General features: G+C 40.9%; 1 protein-coding gene and 1 long non-coding RNA gene across 2 annotated transcripts; both read right to left on the bottom strand.

Moving 5' to 3' along the window:
• Positions 1 to 332: 332 nt before the first annotated feature.
• On the bottom strand, positions 333 to 2426 carry LOC124260211. Its single transcript, XR_006894022.1, has 2 exons — positions 932 to 2426; positions 333 to 599 (listed from the first exon to the last, which is right to left on the bottom strand). It is a non-coding gene; the product is annotated as an uncharacterized LOC124260211 (long non-coding RNA).
• Positions 2427 to 2817: 391 nt separating this feature from the next.
• LOC124260209 (peroxisome assembly protein 12-like) lies at positions 2818 to 12085 on the bottom strand. Its single transcript, XM_046694474.1, has 8 exons — positions 11673 to 12085; positions 9354 to 9462; positions 8850 to 8953; positions 6913 to 6996; positions 5993 to 6219; positions 5045 to 5216; positions 3524 to 3618; positions 2818 to 3396 (listed from the first exon to the last, which is right to left on the bottom strand). The coding sequence occupies exons 1-8, from the start codon at positions 11793 to 11795 to the stop codon at positions 3279 to 3281; spliced, it is 1032 nt and encodes a 343-aa protein (XP_046550430.1). The 5' UTR covers positions 11796 to 12085; the 3' UTR covers positions 2818 to 3278.
• Between the last annotated feature and the right edge of the window lie 98 nt (positions 12086 to 12183).

Raw genomic sequence — 12183 nt, 5'->3', positions numbered from 1 at the left:
AAGTGTTTTGAAAGGCTGTCCAGAGTTATCTCCCCTTTTCCAATCATTTTTGTTTTCCATTGGTGCATCCAGGTTATTGAACAGCACAGAGGAGATACTGATGAGTGGATGGATGAGATGGTTTTATGACAGGATGGTTCCAGGAATATCACTGGTGTAGGGTGGGGTGTGTAGGGTGGGGGAGAGGAGTTTGACACCTTGCACCCACATGGGAATCAAATCTGGGTCTTCGGTGTGACAAGTGGATGCTTTAACCACGGACCTTCCCAACCACTCAGAGACACTGGTCATACAGCTGGAGTAAAAGTGATTGAAATACAAACACAAATATAACATCAATAACAAATCTGTTTAATTGTCAGAATTATGAAATGCAATAACAAAAAGACAAAACAAGACCTCCATGAAACAGTCCCATGATTCAAAGTGTGAAATTCTTTCACCGACCACACCTTGACAATTGGGAAGTCAAGTCATGGTCAAATGGCTTTGTTTCGGGCAGTCCTCCAGGCCTTTCAAAAGTGCACCAACTGAAAAAGTTTTTCCAAGGTATATTTTGCATTTCTTACATAACACCCACCATTTTAAGATTTGGGATGCTCCATTTGTATTGGGACCGCCTCCGTGGTGTAGTGGTTTAAGCGCCCGCCCGGAGTGCGGAAGGTCGCAGGTTCGATCCCCGACGGCGTCATACCAAAAGACGTTAAAATATGGTACTTGTTGGTCCCTGCCTGGCGCTCAGAGTCAGTATAATGTGTCTGAGTGGGGTATTCATGCTTCACTGCGGCATGGTATCTCAGTGGGCTAGCACTATAAAACCAGCTTAAGTCTGGGCTAGTCCAAGCAGCCGCACATACACATACACATGCACGCCGTCATATGAGCGAAATATTCTCAAGCACGACGTTAAACCCAATTCCACCACCACCACCACCATTTGTATTGGTTCCATTTGTAAGCTGTGGCTTTCCACAGGTCTTGAGAAGAAACCTGCCCAAGATGTAATGTCCATGAACAACCCTTGTTTTATGTTTCTTGGATGTAGTTTTTGTTGATTCAGTTCCCTTGCGGTCCTAAACGTTCTGCAGGGTTGATAATCAGCTTGCCTTCACCTCACACTCGGTTAGTGTCCCAGATCTTGTGAGTCATCCACACTGATGGGTGGTCTCACATGTCTCATGCACAGACACGTGTCTCACACTGACTGCTGTTCTCACACTCACATCTCCGACACACGTCTCACTCAGACACTTGTCTCAAACAGACTGCTCTCACACTCACATCTCAGACAAACGTCTCACTCAGACACGTGTCTCAAACAGACTGCTAGTCTCACTCTTACATCTCCATTCAGAAACACAGAGAAACTTGTCTCACACACAACTCACATCTCATACACGTCTCCTTCAAAGAGCTGTGTCTCACACAGAGCTCCTGCTGCACACACATTTCTCACACACAGACTACTGGTGTCACACACGTCTCAAACACATACCTCACATGTCTCACAGTCACTGTTGGTCACACACATGCACCGTAGTAGTGGTAGAAATGAGAGTGAGTGAGTTGGGTTTTACGCCGCTTTTAGCAATATTCCAGCAATATCACGGCGGGGGACACCAGAAATGGGCTTCACACATTGTACCCAAGTGGGGAATCGAACCCGGGTCTTCAGTGTGACGAGCGGACACTGTAACAAGCAGGCTACCCTACCTCCCGGTAGAAATGAGAATAATAGACAACTTCCGATGTATTTAAAGACACAATTCCACACATTTTCGACAATATGTTGGCCTATATTTTATATATTGGGCCATATGCACTCACTTTAGCTTCCTATTGATGCAATGAAAGACTTATTATCCCTTAACTTTGCATTAATTCGTTTGAATTTTTTAACGAATACTTCATAAAGGACAATTCATTTGCCTCATAACTTTAAAAAGGTAGTTATCCTTGAAAACCTGAGTTTGTTTTGTTGAGATCATCAGTTTTGAGAAAGTTTTGAAATGTACATGAATTCTGCATCGCCCCTCATAGCTATTCCTCATAGGATGCCACAGAGACGCGCCGCTCTGATTGGTTGAAATTTCGTTCGTGTGTTCAGTGTTGTGGTGACCTTGAAGATAAGGTCAAGGTCACCCAAATTGACTGGTGTCTGCGAATTCCGCCAATGTAGGCTGTCACCAAATTTGAAGACATTGGGTACAACAGTTCATGAGATATCGCGTTAACAAGAATCGGGACGTACGGACGCTGCTGAATACATAGTCCCCCGTTTCGCGTTGCGGCCGGGGACAATTATCCAGGCTATCAACAGCCATTCCAGGTACACATGGGTACAGTCAGGCCTTTGAACTACAATAAAACACAATTTCTGGCCAAATTGTCCGGCTCATTTTCCCAGCACAGGAAGCGGAACACATCAACCCTAGTTCCGCACCAAATGTCACCTACTGGAAAATATCTGTACACACAATAAGCATAAGTGATGGTGATAAAAATGACAGCACTAAATACTTAAAATTGTGGTCAGTTTTAATTACTGGATGGATGTGCTTTTAAAAAGCATAAACATCTCACACTATTTCCTCCAATCACAGCTGTCACATGTCTCTGTCTCTTCAGTGCTTACATATGGTGCTCACTCAGGGAGCATGTGATTCTGATTTAGTGTAGTGGAACCTATAACTTCTTTGGAGACAGAACTCAGTCTTAGACAAAATGATACTAATGTCTGGCGCAAAAACATACATGCAACCTGTGATTGAAGCCAGTTCGGCAAACACCGACAACACCGCGTGCGACAGTTTTTTGATGTACGGAGCAGTTGCTTACATTCCATATATGGCAAGTGTTCTCTGTTTGGAAGCTGTTCACCTCAAAGTTTTAATTATCGAATTCAGGCAAGTCGTAAGGGATGATAAGTCTTTTATTGCATCAATAGGAAACTAAAGTGAGTGCATATGCCCGAATATAAATAATATAGGCCAAAATATTGTTGAAAATGTGCCCTTAAGTACCAGAGTGTGGGCCAGTCGCCATTCATCACCACTCGCCCCCTTTTAGTAACAGCCTGTCCCAGAATAACATGACTTGATCATGAATGGGCCAGTCGCATGTCTGTTCAAGGGAGATAACTGTATCACACATTGACAAATGCTGGAAATTTGTTTTCCCTTTGTTTTTCCCATTCTCGAAAGCCCACACGCACACACGTACCACATTTAACCCACACAGCCTCACACTGACCACACAGCCTCACACTGACCACACAGCTAGGAGTCCTGCACAAAGATCTTGATCAGGTGGTCAGACGTGGCAGGGAACTGGGTCACTGGGCACTGGCCATGTTGTTTCACGTAACCATGAATACATGGATAGCAAAACACATATCTGGAAAGAGAAATATAAACAATTGAACAGACCCATTGAGAATTTGTAAGGGGAGTAATTTCACTGAAATAACATGTTATCATTATTAAGCCATTAAAAGACATTACAGTTTTTCTGAAGCACCCACCCTGATACAGACAAGGCCGTGTCGTTGGTTCGGGCTCTTCCACAAATTGGGCACATAAAGGGAGACAACCTTCTCCCGTCCAGATTGCGGTCACCCTAAAACAGCAAAATCAAATCAGTGATATATCAGCAACAGAAGAAGAATATCTTATAAAGTGGACAAAATCTTGATTTCAACCAGTATTCTTCATTACCTTAAAAGTGATACATATATTCTCATATCTTTATTATGTATTGTAAAGGCATATGATAACATGATATGATAATATATATGATAATAAAGGTATATGAGCTGATATGAAAATAGAAAATGAAACAAGCATCCATGATACTCATCCATCTATCCATCCATTATCCGCCCGGAGAGCGTAATGTCGCGGGTTCGATCCCCAACCGCGTCATACTAAAAGACGTTAAAATATGGTACTCGTTGGTCCCTGCCTGGCGCTCGGCATTAATGAGTACCACAAGGACTGGTCGGCTCGGAGTATAATGTGTCTGAGTGGGGTATTCATGCCCCACTGCGGCATGGTATCTCAGTGAGCTAGCACTATAAAACCAGCTTTAGACTGGGCTAGTACAAGCAGCTGCACATACACATACACATACACACGCATGCATGTCGTCATATGAGCGAAATATTCTCCAGTACGACGTTAAACCCAATTTCACCTCACCTATCCATCCATTACCTGATAACGATGAAAAATTGTTCTGATCGAAAAGTGAAACATATATTATAGTCCTAGTCCATACTAATTGTAAAGGTGAACAAACCAAATGTTTCAGAATATATTTGAAACAAGTGTTGGGTCATATCTGTGTAGCTTACATGTTTGATGCGATGTAAATAACGCATGAGTAAACATTCAGATTAGTTATTTAAATTGGTCAGTATATAGGATCTCCCCTCTATATCTGCAAGCCCTCACTAGGGCAGAGGGGTAGCCTAGTGGCGTAAGTGTTCATTCATCATGATAAAAGGGCCCGAGTTTTATTCCCTACATGGTCACAGAAAGTGAAGCTAATTCTGGTGTTCCTTTTGTGTGATACTGATGATTGTTACTAAAAATGGTCAAAACTACACTCAGCGTTTGAGGGAGGGAGCTTTGCTATGTACTCGGGTTAAATTGGGGATAATAATAATAAAATGGATAAGGATATATATACCGATAGAGCCATATCACTGAGGAGATGCTCAAAGCGTATCATAGCATATATACATATTTACAGAAGACAGAAACAGTAATGACAGTTAGTGGTAGCGTCGGAAGAGGTATGTATTTAGTCCAGATTTAAACACAGATATGAGAGAAATTTCTATAATGAAGTAGCTGCAGGAAAGAAGGATCGAGCACCGAAAGATTCAGTTTATATTCTGGTACAGTCAAGAGCAGTTGGTCAGCTGGCCGGAGATTTTTAGCAGCCTTGCAGTGGACAAACATATCCTGAAGATAGGGAGGGGCATTGTTGTGAAGAGACTGGTAGACGACGAAAAGGATAGACAGCACTGTGTACTCACCCGTGGAGGGTCAGGGATGGGCATTGCTGTGAGGGAGGCAGCTTTACTGTCACTTGCATACCACCAGTCCAGGAACTGTAGAAAGAACATCCCCACTGACAGCCCCGATGACAACACCATCGCTGCTGCACCTCCACCCATCTTCATCGCCAGACCTAACTTCCCAAAGAGACTGAAACAAAAAATAAACCCTACAGTTGAATTTCATCATTGCTTATGATAAGTGGGCTTAACCTATGTGCCCCAGCAAAGTGTCTTCACTCATTCACCAGTACTGATGACATCATGTAAGGGGCCATGGTGTAGCCTAGTGGTTAAGAGCTTGCTCATCACGCCGAAGACCCAGGTTCGATTCCTCACATGGGTACAATGTGTGAAGCCCATTTCTGGTGTCCCTGCCATGATATTGCTGGAATATTGCTAAAAGCGACGTAAAACTAAACTCACTACAGTCCGTTTGGCTCAATTGCAACTAAATAGTGGTTTAGACCATGCCACCATTAGACCAGACATCGTCAGAGTGGACTCTGACAGCAGTTTTTCACAATCAGAGTTGCATTCTGACGATCCCTCTGATGATGACTTTTGAAATGTCCCCCCGCCAAACGATTTGCACTCCTCTGTTGTAACAAATAGTGAAATGTGTCAATATTTTAATGATAGTTTGTTAAACAACTTTTTCATTTTTATTACATCAACTCACAGAGTTGGTCTGATGTTTTGATTATGATCAGCGTTCCATTGAGTATTATATGTTTATTAGTTTTCGAGTTAGATTGCAATTCAACGGTCCGCGTTTGAGCCAAACAGACTGTAACTCACAACTACTTAAATCGAGTTTTGGTTAATATGTGGGGACAAATGACCATGATTATATTTTCCCCTAATTCTCAGGGACATCACCTTTTCAAAAAGAAACCAGACTCCTTTATCTGTTACTAAACTTACCTAGCCTTGCTCCAGTCGGCCGTGACCGTCCCAACACTCGCGTCAAGGTCAAATTCATCCAGGTGTTGCAGACGAGTGCCAGACAGGTGTAGGAAGGGGGAATGCCACGCCCCTTTCCCCAGTATGTAGCTCACCTGGTACATCAAGCATGTTCCCTCCCAGGTCATATGGACATATGGATACATTGACAGGAACGCCCTGATGACCTGTCCGCCAGGTCTTCTAATCTGGAAGACAATACATGAATGAATGTTTTCACATGAGTGAACTTCAAAACAGGTCTGTTACCTGTCAGTTATCAAGTCTGAACCAAGAATAAGGACTATATTTATGGATATGCAACTTCTTTATTCTGTATAGGTCATGTTTCGACGTAGATTCTAATGTCGTTGTCACCACTTGCTTGCCAAAGACATTAGAATCTATGTCGAAATGTCGCCTATACAGAATAAAGAAGTTGAATATCCATAAAAAAAATCCTTATTCTTCATCTACCCAACTTCTAGAATGCCAAAGGAGTCTGAACAAGTCAAACCAATGGTTGATAGCATGAGTGACATATGGATTTCTGGTAAGAATTCAGTCTCCAGCAACCAATACCTGTCATACAAGGCAACACTCTTAAATGACTTTGCTATGACATTGTATCCCAACATTGAGTGAGTGAGTGAGTTTAATTTTACGCAGCTTTTTAGCAATATGCCAGCAATGTCAAGGCGGGCGACACCAGAAATAGGCTTCACACATTGTACCCATGTGGGGAATCGAACCCAGATCTTCGGCATGACGGGCGAACACTTTAACCACTAGACTACCCCACCACCCCGCCCAACAGAGAGGATTGATGCTGGTCTGGATCAATCCCTCAAGGAATACCTGTGTTGCTTAATTAACTTATCAACTGTGTACTGACTACACACCTGGGATCGCCCATCTGTCCCGTACTTGTGACGCAGATCTTCAAAAAGCTGGTCCAGCTTCGTCTTGATGTACGGCACTGCAACCTGAAATACAATAAACAGTTGGGGATAAACCTTTGTGATTTCAAAATGGTGGGATTTAGTGAGCATGTTGATTATTTGATGCCTGGAAATATAATTTGGAGAGCGCTGCACAAGCCAGCAAAGCCAAAACAATTTAAAAAAGCTAAATAAAAGTTGCATTTTTCTGATATGCATTATATAGAATACAACATACTGCATGCCATGTATTTAAATTTGGGACACGATATTTATCATGTTTACCAAGAAAACATTCACTATATGTTCATATATACTTTTTCAAAAAGCCCAAGTAGATTTCATTGACTTAAATACCATTCAGCAACATTTTTCAGTCAGAAAATACCTCTCGGGTCAGTTGGTTCCAGTTAAATGGTGGTGGTCTGTATATAATCAAGTCTGGACCAGACAATCCAGTGATCAACAGCATGAGCATTGATCTAAGCAACTGAGATATGGTAACGTGTCAACCAAGTCAGCGAGAGTGACCACCCAATCCTGTTAGTCACCTCTTACAACAAGCATGGGTTGCTGAAGACTAATTCTAACCCACATCTTCACAGGTAGCTTTAGAAGGAGTGAGTGTGGTTAAACTAGGCTTGAACAGTATTCCAGGCATATCATGTAAGGTTATGTTGGCTGAAAACCTAAACTGATGTAGGTTTACGATGGTGCTGACATAAAAAGGGCAAACGGAGATGAGAACCTATGATCATAGGTTTCTGGCTTGCCAAAGGGAGATAACTCTGCATAGCTAGATGTTAAACACTGCTTTCAACAGAATTCCAACCATAGCATCATGAGCTTTAAAATGGGTAAAAGATAATGAACACGAAGCAATAATTTTTACTGATTCGTTGTCAGCTGTACAAGCAATTCACTCAGGTGTACAAGGTCCACGCAGTGACATACTATACGACATATTGTATCTTGATACTGTTTTAAATTCCATGCACATCAGCTGTGATATTGTTTGGATTCCTGCACATGTTGGCGTTGCTGGAAACGAAGTAGCTGACACACTTGCTAAGATGGCTTGCAACAGACCACAACCAGATATTCATTCAATTAAGCCCATTCCAAGAGATTACTGGTTTGTCATTTCATCTTCAATAACTGCATCTTGGCAAAATAAATGGGATAATGAAACTACAGGTAGACACATGTACTCTACTTGTCCTGTAGTCAACAAACATTTTAAAATTCGTCAGCGTTGTCGCAGAGATGAAGTTGTTTTAACTCGTCTCAAGCTGGGACATTGTGGATTAAAGGCATATAGAAGTATTTTAGATAAAGACCTATCTCCTCTATGTGAAAGCTGTAACTTACACTGCCCAGAAACAGTTCAGCACTACCTCATTGAATGGCCAGCTCATGAAAACCCATGTAAGGCTCTTAAAGAAACTGTGCTTAACAAAACCCAAAATACTTTTTCAATGAACGCAATACTTGGCGATAACTTAATGAATGGTTGCATACAAAGAGCTGTTTTAGACTTCCTCGTTAAAACGGGTCAGTACGACGTAATTTAACTGAACAAAATTAAAACAGTTTGTTAAGTGTTGGACGCATATAGGCCTTTTACGGCCCAAGGTCGCCCTAAAACCGTATCTACCTACCTACCTAGCATCATGATCATGGCGTATCAGCTTAATGTGGGAATATCAGCTTACGAAGCCCAAAGTGATGCATGTGTCAGACAGTGCTGACAAACCTGGAAATATAACCAGGGCAAACAGATTAGAACCCATCACTGTAGACTTCTGGCTTGATAAAGGGAGACAACTTTGTACAGCTAATTGCTGCACCCACCACTGTCCAAACCATGGCATAAATTCTGCAGGTTGATTCCCTACCAGTAGGAAGACAGAGAGCCAGTGATGTCTGCGGGACAAGCTACCAGATGGGTCAGCAGATGGAACACGCTTCAAGTCATAGAAGTTCTCAGCAAAAGATCCATCTGCAGATCAGTATTGTATTCTGTTAAGTCAAAAATAATTCAAAATATGCCACACATCTCATAATCATGTTTAACAGATAAAAATGTATTTCTTTACAAAAGAATTTCAGCTATGTGATGACGTTCAATTCGATGGATCAAACAATCTTGACTTTGATATCAGGAATATCTATCTATGTAATACAATGACCAAGCCGGCAAGTTTGTCCCCCTCATCATGCTGTTCACCTCTTATGAGAATGATTTATATTACTAAGGTAAAGCCAATTTGAAATATTGAATCTTTCAACACATTCAACATTGTTCAAAGTAGCTGAGTATGCAATGGCTAAAAATGTTTAACCAGCTCATCAACAGATCACATCAAAGGTATATTTTGGTATGACAAACCAATACTCACTGTATTTCTGGAGATGGTAATGCTGAACAATGAAGTCTAAGAAAGCGTACACTTCGTCATAATTTCTCATGAGCCAACCAAACAATGCAGGACGATTTTCTGCAGCTACCTAGAATTGAAAGATGTGACAAAATTGAACAAAATCATGAACACATGATGGAGAAAGAAAAATTGATTTCAAAATTTTGTGTAGCATTCATTAGAATTCTAAGAATTGAGACTCGATTAGTTTCTTTGCCCTATTGATAGCAGGTGCCCCGGGAAACAATGTTGAAGGGGTCGTTGTCAGATATGTACCCCAGGTATGTTTAGGTATACAAAAAAACTACCCTACACAAAAATACAGAAACATACAGTCATACTCCAAACGACAGACAAATCCAAATTCCTCAAATTAAAACCGAAACCAACTGCAAAGTCGTTCCCATTTCACAGATTGAGTGGTATTGTGCATAATGAAATATTCATTACTGAGTGTGCTTGTTTCTTGTATAACCAGTGTATGAAATGAAGCCCGTCCGACTGCCTGAGACGGTCTAGATTTCTAACGGACGGTCTAAATTTACAGCTAGCCAGCCCGATAGGCTGGTAAATTTTTTAGATGTTCCATACATCTGAGTAAATTCACCATACTTGGTGTGGTTAAATCCATTTTGGGCTGGTAACATTTTGAAGTTACCAGCCCTTATGTCTGGCTGGATTTTTGGCTTATTTCACACACTGGTATAAGACAATCTATAGCATTTGACTGCTGGAAATCCTTCCATCAATAAAACACAATCAATAAATCATAGTCCAGAGTTTAATTCGGACTAGATTGTTCGATGACATACACATTGACAGTATGCAGGTATGAGTGTTTTCCAATACTGAAACTTGGGGCACACATAAAGCCTGGTATGATTCATAAAAACACTTTGCTACGTTCCACATCTACATCTAAATAATGTTCGTTCCTTCGTTATTCATAATAATCACAAACCGTTCCTTGTCACATGTAAAACACATGTTTTAGCGCTTCCCTCACTCCTTATGTGGGCGCATGTTCTCGCCATTATACAACCAAGGGAAGTAATTCACTACTAAAAAACGTTCTAACTGCCGTCCGCTAGTGAAAACTTCCAATACGCCTATCTCAAACAATACTATGTATGTATGTATGTATGTCTGTGTGTGTGTGTGTATGTATGTATGTATGTATGTATGTATGTATGTATGTATGTATGTATGTATGTATGTGTGTGTGTGTGTATGTATGTATGTGTGTGTGTATGTATGTATGTATGTATGTATGTATGTATGTATGTATGTATGTATGTATGTATGTATGTATGTATGTATGTATGTATGTATGTATGTGTGTATGTATGTATGTGTGTGTATGTATGTGTGTATGCATGTATGTCTGTGTGTGTATGTATGTATGTATGTATGTATGTATGTATGAATGTTTGTATGTATGTATGTATGTATGTATGTATGTATGTATGTATGTATGTATGAATGTTTGTATGTATGTATGTATGTATGTATGTATGTATGTATGTATGTATGTATGTATGCATTGACTACCTGAGTGGGGTCACTCAATCGCGTGACTGCCTGATCACAGACAGGGAAATTCTGCATGTCACACAAAAACGCGTCTAAACGTGTTATTTATGAAAATAATGAAACAAAATTGCTACAGTCATTGATAGGTGTTCAAGTTATGGATTGACACGAATGAAAACGTAAAAAGAAAACTTTAAATAGTCAAATTTTGACAAAATATGTGCAAAATTTGACGATATTGAACAGCGAATTTCATCTATGTGCATATTTTTCAGAAACTTATGGTTAGTATTTTCCAAAAGCTCATTCATCGCAGATTCATGATCCCGTGTTAATTGAAATGCAAAAAGAAATCAGCAATTTAAAACGTTGGGTTTTGTATGTACCAACATGCTAGGAATCAATTAACGGTATAGTTAATGGTTACATGTTCGGCTAGAATGCACTTTACCGGGCGCAGCCCTCGCTGCTCCCTTTACGATCCTTAGGGTTAGCGTATGCCACCCTTTACGATCCTTAGGGTTAGGTTAGTATGCCACCCTTTACGATCCTTTGGGTTAGGGTTTAGGATTGTTAGGCACCCTTTACAATCCTTAGGGTTAGGGGTTAGAGTTAGGGTTAGGGAACCCCAGCAGCGCTAATTAATCTGAAAAAGTGCAGTACTCCCACATGTTCTAATGTCTATAGCCATGATAACTGTAGACAACATTATACCATACATGACCAACTGATCGATAAGGTAAGTCGTGCTACCAATATACCAACCCTAACTGCGTGTTTCAGTGCTGGTCTAACGGTCACCATCAGACTCTCCTGGGCCAGAACTTCAAATATCGTCGGTCGATCTGTCACACTGGCCGATGTGATGTGTGCGCCGTGCTCGGCCATGACGAAAGACACTTGGCCACTTCGTATCAGCCAATATACTTTTAGTGTTACAAGAATACGGACAAGCTCATCTTCATTAATCTGTTCATTCACACACTCCCCATTGCAAAATAAAGATTGTCACGACCTACTCATGGTAATTGTCTATTCATTGACTATGTAGCTACATTTTGAAATGCTGTGCAAACGGATTTCCAAATGAGTTCTTGAAACAATACACACGATCAAGATGCAAAATTCCAATAACTTTCGGTCCCACGGAACCTGTTAGGTCAAAGGTCAGATGTAGTTGAAGGTCAACGCGCAAGCGCTCTGGAGGAAAATTTAGCCGGAGGTAGGTTTCCAAATCGGAATAATCCTTTTGCATATTTTACATTCTGGGACCATG

This window comes from Haliotis rubra, unplaced genomic scaffold, assembly GCF_003918875.1.
Source record: "Haliotis rubra isolate DU_JTF1 unplaced genomic scaffold, ASM391887v1 Scf754, whole genome shotgun sequence".
In the NCBI taxonomy this organism is placed as follows: domain Eukaryota; kingdom Metazoa; phylum Mollusca; class Gastropoda; order Lepetellida; family Haliotidae; genus Haliotis; species Haliotis rubra.
This window is presented reverse-complemented; position numbering and strand designations above follow the sequence as displayed.